The 22,063-nt window shown below is 53.7% G+C and overlaps 1 protein-coding gene across 1 annotated transcript in view; it reads right to left on the bottom strand.

Annotated features, from left to right (window-relative positions):
- The window catches only part of SULF2 (sulfatase 2), a 102,836-nt gene that overhangs the window by 40,298 nt on the left and 40,475 nt on the right, over nucleotides 1-22,063 (bottom strand). The window contains exon 3 of the mRNA XM_076010891.1: nucleotides 20,354-20,593. Within this exon, the coding sequence (XP_075867006.1) occupies nucleotides 20,354-20,593 (240 nt within the window). The remainder of the gene's footprint in view (nucleotides 1-20,353; nucleotides 20,594-22,063) is intronic.

Raw genomic sequence — 22,063 nt, 5'->3', positions numbered from 1 at the left:
ATGCCCGGCCAGGAAGGGCCCAGGAAGCAGGGCTGGCATCGGTTGAAGGGAGGCATCTTACTGCCTCCCAAGCACCAGGCGCCGGGCTGAAAAGGTACCCTGGTGGCGCAGACTGCTGCTGTCTGGCCTGCCTGGTCCTGACCATGGTCCTTGGGGTACCCACCCTTCTGTACTGGGGCAACAAGGACTGACCTTGACTCCTGACTCCAGGGATGTGGCACAATGCTTGACCGGCCAATCAGAGCCCTGCACTGGCCCGGCCACTGCAAGGGGATCAGGGAAAGGCACACACCCAAGTTGGGCCAACGGAGAGAGTCCGCCCTGGGATTTTGGGGGAGCTACTAGAAGAGAGAAGTTCTTCCCTGCGGCTTGGAGCTGGTGGGATATATAAACTTGAAGCCACTGGCAGCTATCTTGCCATCTAGAGGGAAAAGTCTCCATTTGAAGCAATATGGAAAAAAGCAGAGGGGAGAGACGGGGAGGGCTGGGTGGGGGGGGGAGACAGAGATGCTGGTTTGAGCCCTGGGGGTCCACTCTTGCCTGAAGCCACCTCCGATGCTACTGTTTTCAGTTATATCAGTGGCTTTCAATCACGCAGAACACTGGGCACTGGAGACCCTTCTGCCTGTCGCCACTGGGTGGGCAGGTGCCGTGGCGTCCGGCGGGCAGAGGCCAGGGATGCTGGTGAATATCCTATAACGCCCAGGACAGCCCCACAACAAAGAATTATTGACCCTAAAACGTCAGTAGTGCCAAAGTTGAGAAACGCTGAGTTATGCAAACCGGTTAAACCCTGTCACTCCACCTTTTGTTGCTATTGTTGTTTTGGTGTGGGGTCCCCCTCTCCCCACCCCGCTGCGAGGGGAGCACCAGCCCTTGGGCGGGTCTACCTCTGCCCTGCCCCTGGCCCGGCAGGTGCGCCATCCCCGCGGCCGCTCCCCTGCTGGCTGTGCCAGCCCGCTTGTCTGGGTTAAGTGCTGCCGGGGAACAGTTCGGAGTCTGATGGGAGGGTCAGGCCCTTCTGTTATCTCTCCCAGCCCCGAAACTCGCTGAAATTGCCTCGTAATAATCGCATTTGTGGTCTGTAAAAGCTGTGTCTCGCGGCGAGCGGGGGCCGAGACGGGCTGGCGGCGAACCTGGTGTGGAGGGCGCAGGGAGGCGGCGTCGCGAGTGCCAAGCGGGCGAAGGCCAGGCGGAGACGGAGGGTTTCAGCAACCAGAAACGACGGGGCCTCAGGGTCAGCTCTCCTGCTGGTGACACATGTCCCTGCCGCGTTGGCCAGTGTAGGGACGATGTTGTTTTGTACCCCAGCATCTAGTCTCCTTTGCCCCGTGACACAGGCGGCCACGGTGGCCCGGGGTTTCTCTGTAGCCGGAGGGTCTGAGTTTGAATCCTGGACCTGCCACCTCCCAACTGTGGGACCCCACGCAAGTGACTTCGCCCCTCTGTGCTTCCGTTGGCAACGATGACAGCGTGCCACTGCCTGCTGCTGTCGTGGGGGCTGTGCCAGGGTGTACACGGACGGTGGGACGGTACCCGGCACACCCTCAGGGCCGAGCCGGTAACTTCCCTCCCCCTGGATGGGCCGTCTGCGTGGAAACGTCCACGGGGTTGTTTTAAGGACATTGGCAACTTCCAGCACCCCACACCATCTAAACCACATCCCACACGAGAGATAATTGATAATACATAAGATCGCAATGTTCCAGAGTTCACTTGTTGAATCGTGCTACATGCGGTTGGCATTCCGTTAAATATTCATGCATTTTTTTTTAAGACAGAGCCAGGCTCTGTCGCCCAGGCTGGAGTGTAGTGGCGTCATCATAGCTCTCCACAACCTTGAACTCCTGGGCTCGAGCGATGCTCCTGCCGTGGTCTCCTGAAGTGCTGGGATTACAGGTGTGAGCCACCGTGCCTGGCCTAGTTATGCATTTCTGTTTGGCAGTTTCCCCTCATAGTCTGGAACGACTACATACATACGTATGAATACACACATACACATATATGCACGGATACACACATACACACATATGAATAAATACACACATACACACACAGTTTTTCTTTTGGGTAACCCCTGAAGAGCCACAACCCCTGCATTTGGGCATCTCCTGAGTACAAAGTCCCAGTTGTCAGTCCAGGGGCCTTTCTGCACCCAAGGGCTTGGCCAGTCGGACTCTACCCTGGGGCTCTGGATCTTGGGACAGGAGACACAGAGGCAGAAGGAAGGGCCAGATGACGCCGCTGTTCAGAAGCTGCAGTCAGGCCTAGACCCCCTGCTCCCAGCCCTTCTGTGCTCCAGGTTTGGGGATCCAAATGAGAGACGCACCCACAGGGGTGACAAAATCCAAAAAGAGACAGAAACGCACCTGCTTCTCCACCCTCATCTCCTGGCCCCCGCCAGCTCCCGCCGAGACTGCTGCCCCACCCCTGCCTCCCGAGAACCCGCCACTCCCAAAGACCCACTCACTGCTCCTTCCGTGACGTGCCCCCCGGCCACTCTGTTCCAGACACGCCAGCCCTCCTGCTCCTCACACGTGCCAAGCTCTGCCACCTCGGGGCGTTCGCACGCCCCTCCCTCTACCGGGGACACCTGTCTCCTCCCTCAGCACGTGGACTGGCTCCTCCCCACCGTGACCTCTGGTCAGATGCCACCTCCTCTGAGGAGCTGTCCGCGGTCACTCCACTCTGTCTGCTCACCGGGCTGTTTATTTCGGCACTCTCTGACGCTACCCGCGGGTGCGCCTGTCTTCTTGTCTGTCCTCCTCTCCCCACGCAGGGTGCCGGGCCCGGGAGGAAGGGGCCTTGTCGGGGCGCTGCAGCCACAGCCCGCGCCCGGCCAGGAGTGGGCACAGGGTGGGCAGCGGCTGGCAGGACGGCTGGCAGTGGACTGGGCTGAGGGACGCAGGCCGTGCGAGGCGGACCCGCCCCCCCCCCCGCCATGCCTTAAGCCCAGCCCCTCCCTGGAGAAGCAGCAGCTCCGTGTAGCTCCGTGTCTCACTGGAAGGGATTTCGGCACAGCACCCGCGGGGGCCGGCACTCCACACGTCGCACAGGTAAAGGGAGGGTGGAGCTGTCAACCCGAAGCACGTCTGTGTGCCGGGCACACTGGGCATAAATGCGGACAACCAGGGGTGATCCCCCCCAACACGGCCTGGGGGGCACTGGGCGATGTCTGGAGACATTTATGGCCATCATGACCTGAGGTGCCACCGGCATCTCGTGGGTAAGGCCCAGGGACGCTGCGAAACATCCTCCAAGCACGGGACGGCCCCACAGCAACGGGCGACCTGGCCCCAAAGCGCCGGCAGCGCTGAGGGCGGGAAACCCAGCCAGGGCGCGCAGTTAAAAGAGCTGCGCGAGTGTGCAGTGCGGGCGGGAGCTTTGCAGATCCCGGCGTCCAGAGTCAGTGGCCTCTGCCTCCTCGGCACGAGCGTGCTCCTGTCCCCACCTCGGTGACTCATCTATAAAATGGGAGCAGCAACACAAGAGATCACGCCCCGCATAAGGAATGCGAAAAGGCACCGTGAGTCCCCAAAGCACAGCCTGCTTTCCTTTCTCAGGGAGGGGGATGGAAACCGGGCCTCTGGAGAAATAAAAAGGGCTGTTAGAAACCAGATGTGACACCGTTTTGGAAAATGGCAAGGCCCCTCCGGGACTCCAGTAACGAGCTCGGGGAGGCATGTACATGCTGCACGAAGAAGCCGGCTGAGCACGACACACGTGTGTTAGCAAGGCCGGGCCGGGCCGCGCAGCCAACGACAACAAACGACGTTTGCCAGGGCACTGCGGAAAGGTCGGTGAGAAACGAAGCAGAGCGCTGTGGAAAGCCCGTCCTTCCCGAAGCTATCTGCTGCATTGCACACGCAGGGGGTTTGGGAAACACAAGGAGGGGTCTTTCCCTCCCCAGACAATGTCCACATTCCAGCCGTCCCCCTGCCTGTTCCACACGTGTGGCCATTTCTATGCACCCTTCGGACCGCCGCACACTTAATATTTTCCTTCAATCAGCAGCGCCAGGGCGCAGGCCAGGCTCTGCGGGGGTCTTCAGCGGCTCCCCCCGCCACGTCCGAACGCCGGCGCACCGCGCCCTTAGAACAAGCCAGGTCTGACCACTGCCCACCGTCTCCCCGGCGCCAGCTGGCCCAAGCCACCACCTTCTCTGCCTGGAACCTCCTCCCTGCAACCTGCAGTCCAGAAGGATCTGTCGAATCCCACATCGGATCAAGCCACCATTCCGCTCAAAACCCTTCAGTGGCTCCACATCACACTTGCACTAAAATCCAAAGTCCTCCTCATGCCCGGCACGGTCCCATGACTGTCCTCAGCCCCCTCCCTGGCCTCACCTCCCCCCACTTTCCCCTTGGGCTGCTCTGTTCCAGGGACAGTGGCCTCTTCCTCTGCTAGCCGCCCTCGCCTTACCCTCATTCCTGCCCCAGGGCCTTTGCCCTGCCGTTCCCTCTAGTGGCATCTCCTCCCCCAGACACCTGTATGGACTGCTTCCTTGCCTTTCCCGGGATGTGCTCAGGGTTACCTTACTGGGGTACGGCCCGAGCCATCCTGGTCAAGTGGCCTCTGCACGCCCCGGGCTCTCCCTCTTGTTCCCTGCCACATTTATTGTCTCCTGGTTTTTCCCACCTGCTCCCCAGCTAGGGCATCAGCTCCACGAGGGCAGGGGCTTTTGCGCCTTGTTCCCGCCTTGGCCCTACATCCCCTACATCGAGAACAGCGCTCGGTAAGCAGCGAGGCCTCGGTAAACATGCGGGGCATAAATGAGGCGATGACTGAGCCAACGAACACCCGGTCACGGGAGGCCCGCGGCGCCCACGGCTGATTCTTGCTGGTCATCACCCAGCGCCCACCCTCTGAGCGACGCCGTGGAGGACTGTCACACTGTCGTCTCTGGCTCTGTGGTGTCCGGCCGGCTGAATCTGGATCTGCTTCACCCACATGGTATGTGACTTCCGTTTGTGGGTATGCTCAGGGCCGGCGTGAGGCCCCGGCACTACTTCTCAAACGTGGGGTCAGAATTACCCAGGAACCCAAAAGTCCTTCTGGTGTCGGTTATATCTAGCGATAGTTACTACGTTAGACATGAAAAACGGGAACTTTAAACAAATGCTAACTTATTTAAAAGTAATAGCAATCAACCCACTACTTGTTAGCATACATTTTAAAAACTAATAAATATTTTCTCAAAACAAAATAAACTTAGTGAGAGGAACCAGCTAGCACATTTTTGTAAATCTGTTTAATGTCTGGTTTAAGGGAAGGCAGCTGATTCTCATGTTTCTGCACTGGCTTTGCTGCGATACGTTGTCTCGGTTGTGTAACGTGAAAAGCCCAGGAAGAGGGAGGATTATTTTAATACCCTTTTTAGATAACTGTAGATACATTATGTATGTGCTAGAAAACTCTACTCTACCCATGCAAGAAAATGAGGGTAAAAAGGCAAATAATGTTTTGATATTGTCATGAAAATAGTTTAGGGCTTAGTGTTCCTAAGATCACACTTTGAGAAACACTGATTTAGATGATGACAATGATGATGATGATGATCTACAATAGCCCAATGATGGAGATCCTTTTTGTGCTCCCATTTTACAGGTAGAGAAACTGAGGCTGTTCTTAATCTGCTGACATGGGCCAAGGAGGCCTCATTCTCTGAGAGATCCTGCTCTCCAGTGGGTTCAGGCGACCCCCAAAGTCCTCCCTGCCGGATTCCAGGCCGGAGGGCTGTTCCCAGGACCTGAGCTCTTTGCCTTTCTGGAAGCATCGGAAGGAGAACACAGGTAGGAGCCCAGAGAGCATCAGATCAGCCTTTCCAGAAGTGTAGGGTTGGAGAGATCATTTTACCCTGGGAGGTGGGCAGGCATGAGGGCCGAGCATTGTCTCTGGAGCTGACAGCCTGGGTCTAAATCCAGCTATAATACCTACTGGCTCAGTTTTCCCAACCATAAAATGGGGATAATGACGTGCCTGCCTGACAAAGTCGATTCTTGTTTTTATCATAATACTATTTATCATGATGTTATAAATTCATTCATTCAATAAACGTTAAACGAGCACTCCTATGTGCCAGGCAAGCTTCCAGGCATTCGGGACATCAGTGAACAAAACAGAAAAAATTAACAAAGAAGCAAAAACGCCGCGCCTTCCCGGAGTCTGCATTCTAGGATGGAGGACAGTCCCAGGCAGGGAAGGGCAGTGCTGGGGGGCTCTCACGGAGACTCAGGAGGGAGACTGTGAGGCCCTGACCAGCTGGGGCAGGAGCGTGTGGTTGTCTGCAGGCAGATTTTGCAGGTGGGACCCACAGGATTTGCTGATGTGGCATGGGACGGCAGTGAGGGGAGGCAAGGACAGCTCCCGGTTTTTGACCTGAGCAAGGAGGAGGACAGATTCGCCCTTATCTAGCAAAGGGGCACGGTAAGAGCCAGACACGTTGACCTTGAGACGCAGGTGAGTCATCCAGGTGGAGACAGGGCGGGCAGCTAGAGATATGGGACCAGGTTCAGGGAAAAGGTCTGGGCTGGGGTAGAAATTTGGGAGCTGTGAGCGTTTAGAAAGTATTTAATGTCACGGAATTGAGTGAGATCGCCTAAGGAAGCGGTTCTTCATCTGCTGTCTGGAGACAGAATTCAGGCAGTCCGTGGACTTGGATGGGAAAAGAAAATGTTCATTTTCATTAACTTCTAACTAGTATCCCCTTCAATAACAAACGAAGGCAACAAACCACAGTAACAGCAGTTCCTGGGACTTTATGGTCAATGGAAATCACAGGTATTTCCATAGTGTGTCACAGTTAACACTGAAGTATCATTTAAGCCCGTCCTACTTTGAAATCATGGACATCATCAGACCTATCAGTGATCAAATAAAGACAACATGCCATTTCATGTGTAAAGAAGCATGCATTTCACTGTTTGTGAAATATTTTGAAAGTGCACATTGATATGATCGGCTTGCTTTGTAATTCTGTGTGTTTCCTTCTACGTGCTGGAGGCGTACACGGAGTGGCACGTGACTTCCGGTAACGCCCCTCAGAGGGTGCGCCTCCCTGTGTCTTCTGCTTCCTGCTGACTGGGTGTAGACAAGGCAGGAGCCATTCTGGACAAGGATAACCCAGGAAGATGGGACCACATCACTGAAGCAGCCTGAGGCCCACACCGTGTCTGCATTGTCACCCTTGGGCTGTTTATGCCCAGACTTTTCAAACGAGAGAGGAATTAGCATCTGTCATTTCTAAACCACTGTAACTTGGGGACTGAAGCGCCCACAGCTCTACCTAAATGCTAACAAATACTGGAAGTAGCTGTGACACAAATCCAGCAGGACAGTGCCACCTAGGAGGGGTCAGCAAACTTTTTCTATAGAGGGCCAGACTAAATATTTTCAGCTTTGCAGCCACAGGTCTCTGTTGCAACTATTCAACTCTGCTGCCACAGAGCAAAAGCAGCCACAGACAGTACATAAAGTAATGGGTGTGGCTGTGTCCCAATAAAATTTATAAAAACTGGTGGCAGACTCCTATGGGCTGTAGTTTACTGATGCTCTTCCATGCAGAAAGGTTACCAACATTGGCAAGACGACGACGACCACCACCACCACCACCACCACCACCACCATCATCATCATTTTTTTTTTAAGAGAAACTTGGAATCTGGATTTCATCATCATCATCATTTTTTTTAACAGAAGCTTGGAATCTGGATTTTGGTGAAATTTCCAGATTTTAAAAAGTAACTTATAACTCCAACAGAACATATTTGAGGTTGAAGTGTGGACTTAGGCTGTTGGCTGCCATTTTGCAAGATCCCAATTTGGTCCCAAGGGGTCCAAAATAGAAAGTGAGTTGATCCAGGCTGAGTTTTGATGCTACCCCCTGACATTAGAAGTCTGAATTGGGTGACTTTCACCATGTCATTTGGTTTCTTGGGGCTCCTGGTCTGGAAAGCAGAGAATAATCCCACTAACCTTCTAGCGGGAAGTTGAAGTTTCCTAAGGAACAGTGATAAATGAGAAGGGAGCCCTTTTGCAAACTCTAGAACACTATAAATATTAGATGTGAAATGCCACAGGACTGAAGTCTTTGTGTTTTTGGCAGACAAACTGGCTGAGGAGGTAGGGCTGGGAAGAAATGCATTAAATAAACCCAGAGCCCCAAAGCTCTCAGGGCTGGGGCATTTCTGATATTCTGTAACTGGATTCTTTTAACTTCGGGCTGCTTGCAAGGTTACGGTAGGAGTCTCTTTCTTCTGCTTTTGCAAAGACACCAAATGCAAATCACTGCACAGAGTGATAAATCAATGCTGTATAAGTTATGGGTTCCTGAGATGAGATCTTGCTGAACTGAGAACTGTGGGAAGCAAACGAGGAAAGTGGGGAAGTGATTCTGCAGTAAGGCGGCATCTTGTGCTCGAAGCAGAAAGAGCTAGGGGGCCGGGCGCGGTGGCTCACGCCTGTAATCCCAGCACTCTGGGAGGCCTAGGCGGGCGGATTGCTCGAGGTCAGGAGTTCGAAACCAGCCTGAGCAAGAGCGAGACCCCCGTCTCTACTATAAATAGAAAGAAATTAATTGGCCAACTAATATATATAGAAAAAATCAGCCAGGCATGGTGGCGCATGCCTGTAGTCCCAGCTACTTGGGAGGCTGAGGCAGGAGGATTGCTTGAGCCCAGGAGTTTGAGGTTGCTGTGAGCTAGGCTGACGCCACGGCACTCACTCTAGCCTGGGCAACAAAGTGAGACTCTGTCTCCAAAAAAAAAAAAAAAAAAAAAAAAGAGCTAGGGGCCAGGAGAAATGTTCTCCTCCCACTTGTCCCTTGAGGGGAAGTTGTTTCTGGGTTTCTGTGGCAGACATTTGTTTTATTTTTCTGTCTAGCATCCATTCTCCTGTCTTTTCTCAACTGTGCCTTCACTTACCAAATAGAGGGAACCAACTTTTCCCTCTTTCAGCCCAACCTGTTCTGGGCAGGCTGTTTTCAGCTCCCACTCCTGGATTAGGCACGTGATCTGGGCCCAGCCAATCAGGGTATCCCATCTCCCCTGGCCTCTGTGATTGGTTAAGGGTGAGACATATGACCCTAGCTGAGCCAATGAGAGCCTCCCCTGGGAATTTTGCTAGAGTCATTGGGATGAGGCCTCTCTTTCGGCTAGGGTCACTACACTGGTGAGATGGGACCCACAGGGGCAATCCTGCAACCACAAAGGGGAGCCTTCCTAAGAATAAAGCAAACCCAAATGAAAGCAAATCCAAGAAACAGAAAGATGGGGTTCTGATGCCAGCCTTTGAGCACTGGGACCCAGCCAAGTTTGCCTGAACTAATTTCAATTATGTTTCCTGATGCTGGACAAGTGAGACAGTAATCCAAATTCCATTTTGTTCCCATTTTCTGCCAACTTCAAGCCTAAGGCCTAAGAGTCATCCATTTGTCCACATCTTATTGAGTATGCAATACCTGCCAGATGAACAGCAAATAAAACAAGTTATAAATAAGTTCACAAACACCTAAGATAATTTCAATGGGATGGTCAGTCCAAAGAACTTAAAGCAGGGTTTCAGGGAAGAGAATGACAGGGATGGTGAGTGCTCACTGATATAGGAAGGTCAAAGGTCGGAGAGGAGGAGGGGATGGATGGGGAAGTCCTTCATGGAAGGAGAATGAGGACAAGTGCAGAGGCCCTGGGGCAGGAAGGACCTTGCAATGTCTGAGGAACAGCAAAGAGGCCGGGTGGCCTGAATGTTGTCAGAAAGGAAGGGAGAGAGGTGGGAGATGTGGACAGAGAGGTGAGCAGGCCCAGGCCGTTTTAAGCAGGGAGTGACATGGTCAGATTTCCTTTCTCTCAAAGTGTCCTCTGGCTGCGGGTGAGGAGGAAGAATGGCTGATTGCCGGGGAGAAGCGGGCACAAGTGCATCACCGGGGCAAGGACTGGGGCTGGCCCCGTCTTCTGCCAGCCTGTTTTTGGTGAGGCTGTTGCCACTGAGGAAGGCCGGGCCGCAGAGGACCCCGAGGCCCGCTGACTGGCTGCAGCAGGCCCGGCTGTGGCGTTGGGGGCGGGCCGCTTATGCCTCTAATTAAATGCAGGCCTCAGCCACCCGCTCCCTAGGAGGGTCACGCAGCTACAGCAAATGAGGACGGGGCCCATTCATTTCCTGGAAATGCAATTATCTCAGTATGGAGGGCTCCCCCATCTCTAGCGACAGGTTTTATTGCCTGCTGAGTCACCATCAGGACGAGCTGTGTCTTAAGATCTTTTTGCCCCTTTAAAGTGTGGTTTTGTCCAGAAGGATGGGCCAGGGGAGGGGGAGAAAACCCACAACAGACACTCAGAACAAGGCTTGAGGAGACTGTTCGTCAGTGCATACTTAATTATCACCTCGGAACAATCTGACGCTAACCTGATCCTTCAAAGAGCTGTTCTCAACACCATTAGACTGACGTCCCATTGCTACGACAAATATTTTGTGAAGTTTGCCTATTTTCCTGATAGGAAATTTATAGGTAACAAAAGCTACCTATGCACACCATTACCAAAAAAATCAATATAATGCTCTAACTGAAATCTACAAGAAAAAGAAAGGAAAGCAATTTATAATAAAGAAAAATTTCAGCCTGAAATTCCTCCAGCACATCCATCAAGGAGACACCACGAATAGTCAGACGCCTGCACCTAGACGCAGACTCCCTGGGAGTGTGACAGTTACGGATGCAGCTGGGTGAGTGTGCGGCATCTGCAATGCAAATGCTCCGGGTGGCCCTGCCATCAGGGACGCGGCTTTGGGAAATAAGGGGTAACTCCAGCAAGAGTTTCGCGTTCAAGTGCGATACTCTCTCCATTTTCTTATCAGGTATATTCCCGGGAAATTCAGGCAATATTAACAAACTGTGCAACAAAGCCCTTTAGTGTTCATATATAAAACAGACTTAGGTTCAAGGCTTAGACAATAAACATTAATAATCCACCCCTATGAACAATCTGGTAGAAAACTCAGAAGCCATGTGAGATGCAAGGCAGTCGGGGTCGTGTGGGCGCTCCTGTGCAGAGCAGGAAGGACATCGAGGGCCCTGGCCCCTTGTCCCAGGAAGCCAGCGGCATCGCCCGACCAGCAACGCTTTCACAGACTTTAACCCCCAGGGGGCGCTGTGCTCCCTTGACAACTGCCAGGTTAGAAGAACGTTTGCAAACCAGTGGCCTGGGGGTGCTGAACCACATCTGTTTGCTGTAGGTCTGCCTGGCATTTTCACTTATTTATTTTTAAAAAGTAGAGTTAACAATAAACATTTCAAAACTGGGCCCCCTCCCCTGCCCGGCCTGCCTCTCTGCTTCAGGCTACCTGCCTGGCTCCCCCACCCCGCATTCCAGTTTGACACCCCCAGCTAGGAAGGGTTCCCGGGGTTTGGCAGGGGGCAGGACCCTCCTTGGCCTGGGAAGGGCCGGTGCGTGGGGAGCTCGGTTTCCCTCCGTTTGTTGAAGCCCCTTCGCCTTCCATGCTCGACTCCCCAGACGGCACAGACGGATGCCCGCAGGGTTGCTGGCCTAGGGAGGGGACCTGGCCACAGACGGGGACCACAGGCCCAGGGTAGATCCCAAGACCCTGACCCAAGACACAGGATGGATTGGGAAGGTCGGGAAGACAGATCAAGGTGCCGGGGCTGCGAGAGGGGACAGATACGGGGACAGTGAGGAGGACACAGGATCAAACAAGATGAATCGGGGAAAGCACTTGACTCATAGTCTGGGCTCCAGGGAGCTCGGTAATAATGACAGCCAGTGTTTTTATTGTTGTCGTTCTATCCTCGGAGATTTGCATGGCTTCCCCCAGAAAGACTTTGCTTGAATGAGGCTCTATTCTCACGCTATCCAACAGACCTTTCGGCCACCAGGGAAGGGTTCTGTCTGCGCCACTATGATGCCCACGTGTGCCTACGGAATACTCGAATTGCGGCTAGTGCACCTGAGAACCTAAATGTTAATTTAACTTTAATTAACTTGAAGTTAAATGGCTCCCTGTGGCCAGCCGCAACTGTACTGGGCCACGTGGCTCTAGCCTACCCCTTCCAGAATGTTCAGGGAGTCGCAGCTGGCACCCAGGAAAGGACTGGGAAAGGCCGCAAATACCCTGAAAACTCCCTGGACGCCCCTCCTGGCCCAGAGGCAGGGTGTAGGCATCTACCCACCACGCTGTCCTTCCCTTCATTTTTATTTTGACCTCCATGGCTGTTTTAATTCCTGCTTTTGTTAGAGTGAAACTACAGCTGAAAACAGGAAGGATCCGCGTGGAGCCGATCGGCTGGGTGGCCACGTTGTGCCACACTCAAGACCACACCCCAGGTGACAGCGTGTTTGCTCCAGTGTGACACCGAGGCCCTGCAGCCTTCGTGGAGGAGGTCGACGTGTGAAAGGACCCAGCTGTGGTGCACTGCACCGAGTCCCCCAAACACACGCTCACGGCCTTGCCCAGGTACCTGCGAATCTGACCTTGCTGGAAATACGGTCTTGGTAAATCAAGCCGAGATGAGGTTGGGCTGTTGGGGCGGGGGCCTCTAATCCGGTCTCTGGTGTCCTTGCAAGAGGAGGGAAATTTGGACACAGACTCACGGAGAGAAGATAGAGGCGGAGACGGGAGCGATGTGGGCACAGCCAAGGACGCCGAGATCGCCAGGAGCTTGAGCGCAAGGGATTCCCGCCCCACTGCCCGAGCCAGCCGAGGAAGCCCGGCCCTGCTGACGCCCGACTTGGGGCTTCTGACCTCCAGAACTGAGAGAGAAAACTCCTTTTGTCTAAAGCCTTCCAGTTTGTGGCACTGTTACTGCACCCTAGTAAAGGAACACGCCAGCTGAGGGCTGGGGCCGAGAGGGCGTTGCCTGGATCCACACAGCAACCGGCCCCGCCAGCCTCACCCCCAGCTTCCTCTCTGTCCCCGCCCGTGGCCACTTCCCCTGACAGCCCAGGGAGCCTGTCCTCCCGGGTCTGTGGGCGCTGGTCACGTGACCCTCGGGGTGCTGTCACATCATGGGCATCGGGGAACTTGTGCATGTATGCAACGCTGCTGTATAGGTGGGGAAACTGAGGCCCAGAGGAGGCAGGGTCTCAGGTCAAGGTCACAGGAAGTTTGAAGAAGAGTCTGATGCTCTGGACTCCTGCTCAAAGCGAGCGCTTGTTTTGGAACTTGATGGTCTTGGAGAAAGCGAGTGACTAGTAAATAAGAGTTTAAAGAAATTCCGCTTGAGGAGGCACATGGCCGCGGCAAATCTGTGCCTCCCACGGTTGCCCTGGGTCACGTGCCCTCCCTGGGCACGTGGGGGAGGGGCCCCTGCTGCGGGCTGTCCACGGGGTGAATGGAGAGGCTCTGTTGTCACCCCGACAGGGGGTGGGGGAGGGGAGATGGGCAGCTGGGCCAGGGAAGGAGGGGGCTGTGCGTGCCTGCGTGCGCCCTCAGGGGAGAGGAAGACAGCAGGGAGCAGACCAGGAGGAGGGCCAAGCAGAGAGAAGGCTGTCATTGTGGAGGCAGGGCCAGCTGCACCAGGGCCAGAGGAGGCGTCCCAGCCCTCCCTCCTGTGTGCGCAGAGGGCCGAGGAGACAGGGGAGGAAAGGCCGGGTTGGGGGAGCGGATGGGGCAGGAGAGGAGTACAGAAAAGAGGGGTGCCAGCTGCTGGCCCGGGTGTAACACGTGGCTCCACCCACTCATCCCACTAAGGTTTACTGAGCACCTACTACGGGGCAGGCTCTCTTCTAGGCACAGGGACACAGCAGGGAACAGAACAGACGGCCCCGTTTCCACGGAGCTGCCATTCTAGAAGCGAGACAGTCGAGACCAATGGGCAGAAGACACGGCAGGGGGTGGGAAGGGCCAGAGAGCCAGATAAGGAAGCCAGAGCCAGGCAGGGGGGATGGGAGGGCGGGGGGCAGAGCGGGGCTCGACACAGGAGGGTGGGCAATAAGCAAAGGCGACAGGGCTCCGGGGGACAGTGAAGCAGGAGAGGGGATAAAGAGGGGGACGGGGTGGTCATGGAAGGCTTCCTTGAGGAGGTGGCACTGGAGCAAGGCCTGAGCTCAGTGGGCGAGCAGGCCCTGCAGCTGTGTGAGAGAAGTTTCCAGAGAAGGAAAGAGCGAGTGCAAAGGCCGCAGGTGGGCACGTACCAGGTGCCGCTGATGCTTGAGAGGCGGGAAGGAGCCGCCGTGGCTGGAGCGGGCTGACTGGGGAGAGCGGGAGGCCGGGGCATGGGACGTGATGGACGCTGGGACCCCAACGTGGCTTTGGGGGCCGCGACCCCAACGGGGTGGGAGCCACAGAGCACAGGAGAAAGAGCATCTGAAGGGGGTCCTGAGAGGATCCTGCTGGCCGCTGTGTTGAGAACAGACCACAGGGTGGCAAGGGGAGCCCCAAGGAGCACACTGGCATGGGGAAGGTGGGGACAGTGGTGAGGAGGCGGCGGCGGCGGTGGCAGTTGACGGGTGTTCTGGGCGTGTGGAAGCCAGAGCTGCCGGGTTGCTGATGGACCGCATGGGGTGTGAAAGGAAGGAAGTCAGGAGTGGCACTAAGGGTTTGGACCAGGCGACCGGAAAATTGGAGGTGCCAAGGGGAAGCCTGCAAGAGGCGCCCGGGATGGGTGGGGGAGGGACAAGATCAGGAAGCCGCATCGTCAGGCCACAGAGGCCCCTGGTCCCTCGTGAGGCTGGCCAAGGTCGGCGGCCAAGGTCAGGCCCTCGGCTGACCTCCCTCCCCAGCTCTGTGTGAGGAGAGGGGTGGAGATAATCGGGGTGCTCAGGGCCACATCTGAAAACAGGCTCCAAGCAGGAGCCCTGGCAAAGCCCCTGGCTTGCAATGAGGGACAGGTGCCCCTCCCCCGATGCATTCTAGAACAGGAGGGGGAGGGGCAGAAGGCTCACCACCCTCTCTATAAAAGTCTGCAGCAGATGGCAGAAGCCGGGGCGGGGAAGCAACCCCAGCACTGCCAGATCCAGACGGCAGCGTGGGAGGAGAAAGGCATTACCCTAATGAGGAAAAAGTGGGCATTCCAACCTAACTCGCCAGAAGGGCTGGAAAAAGTTGTGTTGTTTTTGTTTGCCAAAAGCAGTGTCCTGAAAATCCGTGGTTGCCACTTCAGCACACATTTCCTCCTATCCTTCCTGACGGCCTTCGATTTCTCTTGGGGGTCAGGGGCTGGGCTGAACTCTACCTGCTGCTCCCGGAACAGGAGCTGACTGGCACAGTGCACACGCTAGCCTTGGTGACGGGTCCAGGGGCTGGCATGGGACTCAAGCTGGTCCAATCAGAAAGAATCTCACAACGTCAGCGTTCTGGGAAAACACAGGCTCTTGGTCCTGTTGGACACGAACAAAGAGCCACGGAGTCCCTGGAAGTGCCAGCCACAGTCCTGAGACCTCAAGCCTTACGATAAAATCCTGATACTCTTAAACCACGGGATCAGACCCCGCCTAAAGCTCACCTGTGTCTTCTCAGCTTAGAGAGCAAAAAGTTCCACACCTTGTTAGAAACCAACTGGGGTTTGGGCACTGGGGTCTGAAGGCAATCTACTGGCCGTGGGCTTTGCACACCGCAATGAGCAGGCAGAGGGACCCTGCCTTGCCGGGGCAGAAGGCACACTCGCCTCCCCAGAACTGCGGGTGTGCAGAGGCGGAGCTGAATTGCCAAGTGGAAGAAGAGGCCTATTTTCAACATTGCCCGAAACTGGCCAGTTGCTCTTCAAAGCAAAGGGACCGATCTGCATTCCCACTGCTAGTGCCCGTGACTTCCTCTTTTCCTACATCCTCACCAACATTCGCTGTGATGGAACCTCTGAACAACGGGTGAGATGTGACAGTGCACTGTTGGCTTCATTTGCATGTCGCTGACTGCCAGCGAGGCTGAGCACATGCTGCTACACTGTCACCCCTGTGTGCAACGAGCTGTGACGTTCATCAGAACACTGGCCTGAGGTGGGCTCTGTGATGCCGCGCTACGTGGGCAAGTCGTTGTCGTCATCATCATCATCATCGCTAAATTTCTCAAGTGCTTACCGTGTACCAGCCACTGTTCTAACATATTTAATTTTCACAAAACCCTATGAGCTAAGTGATATTGTTCTGCATGGATGAAGTAGCCACGACACAGAAGTTAAGTAACCTGTCCAAGTTCACGCAGACAGGTGGTGGCAGAGCCTGGATTTGAACCCAGGCAAAGCTGATGCCCTCAACCACTTTGCAAAGAGCTGAGAGGTGCCCCACGCTGAGGACACTGTGCAACTCGGACTCGTGGGCACGTAAGCGAGCAGTCAGGGCACAGCGGTTCATCTGCTGCAACGTGTGACAGGATGACCAAGTGCACTTTGTGAAAAGTGAGGATGCAGTTCATCCTTTCAAGGGTATTCGTATCTGAGATCCAGGTCCCCAAAGCTGTAAGAAGCCATACATAGAAATATCCATTAAAAAATTGATATTTACCCTGCTTGAACTTAGCATCTCTCACCTCACCCTTTGTCAATCTCTTTTGCAAACATGGAGCACACAAACAAGATGATTGCAAAATGAAGCTGCAAATCTTCAAAAAGATGCAGTTTTGTGAAATTAATTAAAGTGATGCTGGAGGACAGCTCAAAACAAATCCGCAGACAAATAATAACCCGGTCTAGGAAATCACAGGAGAAGAGACCGTTGAACAGGATGATGAGGTAATAGCACTTCACACGGGGAGATTCGGATGTCAGAGGATTAGGAGAGGCCCTTGGAAAAATTGATCAAATCCTCAAATACTTTTGCAAAAATGAGCTTGGTGCAGTGAATAAAGGCTATCATCTTGAGCTATCATTTAAATTTGTTGAACAAATTACACTCCTTCAAGTGACACATCATTTGATCATTTGCTTAAAGAATCAACCCATTAGTTACAAGTACAGCAAACCTTTGTTAAATATCATTAGATACAAAATTATTTTGATAATAAAGTTATATTTGATAAAAGTTATCAAAATTTATAATTTCATCTTTCAAGATAAAATACCCAACTACACACATTAAGAGCACTACTATGAAATGTTGGTCCACTTACTGGTGTCAGTCTTCCTCAGTGCAAGCTGAACTCCTGAATTCCAAAGGGTATCACAAACACAAATGTCTCAAAACTGTTAGGGTAGTTGAGACTTTAATTTTTTCTCAGTATCCATTTTCTTCTTGTCCCAGAGTAAAATAATTTTCAGCTGGGCAAATGACCAACAGAACAAGACTACATTTCCCAGGCTGCTTTGCAGCCATGCCCATGTGACTTGCTTCTCACCAATAGGAAATGAGGAGTAGAGTCTGACCAAATCCATAGAGCAAGGCCACCAACGCAAAGCGGAACTTTAATTGAGAGAGTGATAACTAGTTGTATCTTAGGTCTCTCTCACACACAGCCAAATTCCCATCCAACTCAACCAACTCCCCTAGATGGCCCCATGAATATAGGGTTTAAAACAGCTGACCTTCAGTTTTCGGGGGATTAAAAATTTACTATATATTTTAATATGCATCACATAAATCAAATTAAAAGGAAAAATTTAATCTAAAAGGTATTCTGAATTTATTACAGTTTTTTGTCATTTTCTCAATCAACAGACATTGAGCAGTAATAGCTAATATCATATAGTGGGATCTTTAAAATTGTTTTCACTTTAAATAGCAACTTAACATAAAACTCAAATCAGAGCTTCCTAGCTGCCAGGGCAAAGAGGGAAAGTATACATACGGTATACAGCTGTATACATACGGTATACAGCTCTTGGTATTTAATAACCAGAAGCACATCACTTATCAGAGTTGCCACAAACTGGTTTTGAGTTCTGAAGGTTAGGGTAGCATGGGATTCCTTGTACAGAAAGAAGGGCATTCTAAGTATAATGAATAAAATTCACAATGGCAGTTTTACATAAAATGTAGATATTTTGTGTGTATTGCTCTTCATATTTGACATTATGTTCCCAGCCTTCATTGAGGGTAAGATAAGTAAGCAAAGTTGAATGAAAGCAATCATTTGGGGAGGCAGCTTCTGATGATTTATATAAACTCAAGGATAAGGTTTGGGAAATTAATTTTCAAGGATGTTTATTCCTAAGATGGCTCCTTTTCTTGTTATCTGCATGATTATTACTATTATTATTATTATTTTTGAGACAGAGTCTCACTCTGTTGCCCCGGCTAGAGGACCGTGGTATCAGCCTAGCTCACAGCAACCTCAAACTCCTGGGCTCAAGCAATCCTTCTGCCTCAGCCTCCCAAGTAGCTGGGACTACAGGCATGCACCACCATGCCCAGCTAATTTTTTCTATATATTTTTAGTTGTCCAGCTAATTTCTTTCTTTCTTTCTTTCTTTTTTTTTTTTTTAGTAGAGACGGGGTCTTGCTCTTGCTCAGGCTGGTCTTGAACTCCTGACCTTGAGCAATCCGCCTGCCCCAGCCTCCCAGAGTGCTAGGATTACAGGTGTGAGCCACTGTGCCTGGCCACCTGTATGATTTTGAAACACTAGGCCTTAGCACCCACCATGAGCCCCCAACGTGTCACAGGATATGTGAGATTCCTTTCAATGTGACGGTTACAGTTTCCACCCCTCTCTGAATTCCCCTGGTCTGGCTCTCCCTTTGGATTATGCCGCAAACACCTCATTCTATGACTCAGGGCAAATCTCTTTTTTGGGTTGCAGTAGCCCTGGCTGTGAAGTGAGGGGGGTTGACGAGAGCATGCAGGGTCCTCACCGTTCCTCTGGCACCCAAAGTGAAAGGTTTTTATGCAGACCTTTCTGCCAGAGGTTGTTAAGGGGGAGTTTAGTCTGTAAGCCACGCCCAACCCTCAGACACATTTTCTTTGGCCCAGAGTGCACATTTAAAAAAAAAAATAACAAAAAAACCCCGTGAGTTTTGCCAACATATTTTAAAATCAGGAGGTTTCAGCTAAAAATTCAGATGTAAAAATATTTGAAGGTTGGTAATTCTGAGCATGCACGGCTATAATTTTGGGACCTGAGTGGCAGATGGCCCCTTCAATAAAGGGCCACTGCTGGGCCGCAGGCCCCACCTGTCCTGCTTCTGCCTGCAATCTCCTGGCCCCCTAAACGTCTCGGGTGGTGGATCATGGGAACTCTGCTTTTTGCGGAGTCAAGCAGCAACCGGGCTATGCTTCTGCACAACAACACGTATGACATATAGGAACGAAGTATAGGAATGAGGCCTTCCTAGTGCTCAGCAGACCCACTTTCTATGCGATTCTGGGGCTGGGATGATTCTGGAAGAAGACACACCTCACTGGCTCGCTCCCCACGCCAAAGTGCCCTTGCCGGCCCAGCGTGCATCTGAGAGGAAGCTCCCGGCCTCGAGGGCTGCAGGCTCAGCGCTGTGAACCGAGCTGAGGCAGGCGTGCTCCTTCCCTTGCGTCACTCCCACCAAACAAACCCCTTGTCACTTGGATGCAACTTCCTGGGGTTGCAACATCTGAGCCACAATATCTGATTTCACAACTGCCACGGCTCCTTACCCGTGGTGGGGAGTATTTATTTATCTTTAATCAAAGCAAGTTGAATTAATCGAGCCTGGAGGATTCTGCGACAACGCTGGAGGTAAGCGACCCTACCGCGACTGCACCCCTACCTCAGGCAGCCGGCCTGGCAGGCGAGCCTTGGGGACCCACCAGAGGACCCCTGCAAGGCGAGCAGACAGGATCCAGTCAGCCTTGCCCAGCACGGGCACCCCGGCACTGCCGGCAGGAGGCATGGCGCTCACCCGGTACGTGTGGACAAGCAGTCCCTGACCACGTCGGCTTCCGCCCCATCCCGGTCACCGCCACGCAGAGAGCAGCCACACAACATCTGTCCTCTCTACTAATTCCTACCCCCACCCCCACGTTCTGGAACCTTCTTCCAGGCTGATGGTGTGAAGTCAATAAAACAATCCCTCATGGTTTTAGTAACAATTGACAGGGTGCCAACCCACGCGTGGGTACTCTGTGGCCTCCCTGTACTGTAAGTCACACGTTCAATGGACTCACTTTTTCTCCGACCCCTGGCCTCAAGTGGTCATCCTGCCTCGGCCTCCCAGACTGTTAGGGTTACGGGTGTGAGCCACTCCCTTGGCCTTGGACTCGCTTTTTGTTGGAACTCAAATTCTTTCGAAAAGGTCACTTTATATCACTACTATCGGTAAATAAATCTGCATTTTTCTAACACACAGAAATAAACGTGCAACTCGTGCAAACGAAAAGGAGGGTGTCCCACGTACTACCCAGAATCATCCCGGGCACCCGGTGCCCAGTGGGCCACGCCCAGAGAGGCTGGGCTGAGCTCCTGCGTGAGGACGCCGTGCCGCCCGCCCGCCCCGCGGCCCCTCACCTGTCCTGTAGCCGGTGCTGTTGAGGTACACGGCGAAGGTGCGGCTCTCGTGCTGCGCCTGCCAGGACGGCGAGGAGCAGTTCTCGTTGTTGGTGTAGGTGTTGTGGTTGTGCACGTACTTGCCGGTGAGGATGGAGGAGCGCGAGGGGCAGCACATGGGCGTGGTCACGAAGGCGTTGACGAAGTGCGCGCCGCCCCGCTCCATGATGCGCCGCGTCTTGTTCATCACCTGCATGGAACCTGCAAGCAAGGGTCGCAGGTGAGACGCGGGGCGGGCGGCACCCCACGGCCGGCGCCCACGCAGGGCGGGCACCCGGGGACACTCGACGGCTGACACCCCCGGCCTGGGGCCCGGCACTTTGGAGACCCAGGGGGACAGCTGGGGGAGCGGCACGCGCGCACTCGTGGGCAGGGGCCACCGCGGCACTGTGGGGTGGACTCTCAACGCACCTAGGTGAAGCCTGTCCACACATGATCCCAGCCTGGACCCGAGCACTGCTTTACATACAAACAGAACGTCTTTTCTGCAGGGTATTAATACACACAGATTTTTTTTTTTTTGAAAGCAACCACCGTGTAAACCGGGAGAAGATTACACTTTGTTTTGTTTGGAACTTTCCCAAGAATTGTTCGCTGTTATTGAAATCTGGTCACGCCAACCCCATGGCAACCTTCTCCCTGAGCACTCCTCAGCTGAAACGCCCTGCGCCAGCCGTGACCCACGACCCACGCTCGCCTCCTGTGTCCGCAGCTGGCCTTGGAGCTTGGAACCCACCGCCCCAACCCTTCAGCCTGGCGCACCCCTGCTGGGGGCCTCCTGGGGTCACCCTGGCTCCTGGTCACCCTGCACGCGTGTTAGGACTTAATTACCTAGGCCGGGTAGCCGGTTCCGTCCACGCCTGCTCCTGTTTCCCAGCGGAGCCGGGGGCAGAGGGAGGCACCGAGGATGGAGGGACACGGCCGTCAGCGGAGCCCTACGGGAGCGGCCCTGGTCCCAGGAGCGCAAAGGCCACGCGCCTCACTCGGTGCCGAATCCCTGGCGCGGCCACAATGCGTGACACACAGTAGGTACTCAAAAAAAAAATGTGTGAAGAGTGGATGTGCAACTGTGCACCGCAGCTGGTATCCAAATGCTTAGCAGATTTAATGGGAAAACTCCATGGAAATCCTTTCTCACTTCCCCAGTTTTCCCCCTTTTCTTGCAGTGCTCGAGGTTTGCAGCGGTTGAATGGTGCCTGCCCCCCAAGATATGGCCGTGTCCTGACTTGAGTGACCTTCTTTGGAGAGAGGGTCTTTGCAGCAGTGATTAAGGGAGGACCTCGAGACGGGATCGTTCTGGATTACCCGGGTGGCCCTCCATCCAGTGACAGGCGTCCGTAGAGGAGACAGAAGAGGACAGACGCAGCGGGGACAGCCACGTGGTGGTGGGCAGGGACTGCAGTCATGCGTCCACAGGCCAAGGAACTCTGGAGCCCCCGGAGCGGGCGGAGGCAAGGAGGGCCTCTCCCCAGAGCTTCGGGGGAGCGCGGCCCTGCCGACACCTTGATCTTGACCTCTGGTCCCCACCGCTGTGCCAGGGCGAATTTCTGTTGTGTTAAGCCCCCCAGTTCGTGGTGATGTGTCGGGACAGCAGCATGAGGCCAATTACAGGACCTGCAGGCAGGCACTTTGCTTCTTGCCGGAGAGACCTGTGATCCCAACCCCGGCAAC

This window comes from Microcebus murinus, chromosome 16 (genome assembly GCF_040939455.1).
Source record: "Microcebus murinus isolate Inina chromosome 16, M.murinus_Inina_mat1.0, whole genome shotgun sequence".
NCBI classification, from domain to species: domain Eukaryota; kingdom Metazoa; phylum Chordata; class Mammalia; order Primates; family Cheirogaleidae; genus Microcebus; species Microcebus murinus.
Note: the sequence above shows the minus strand (reverse complement) of the source record. Positions and strands in the feature narration are given on the sequence as shown.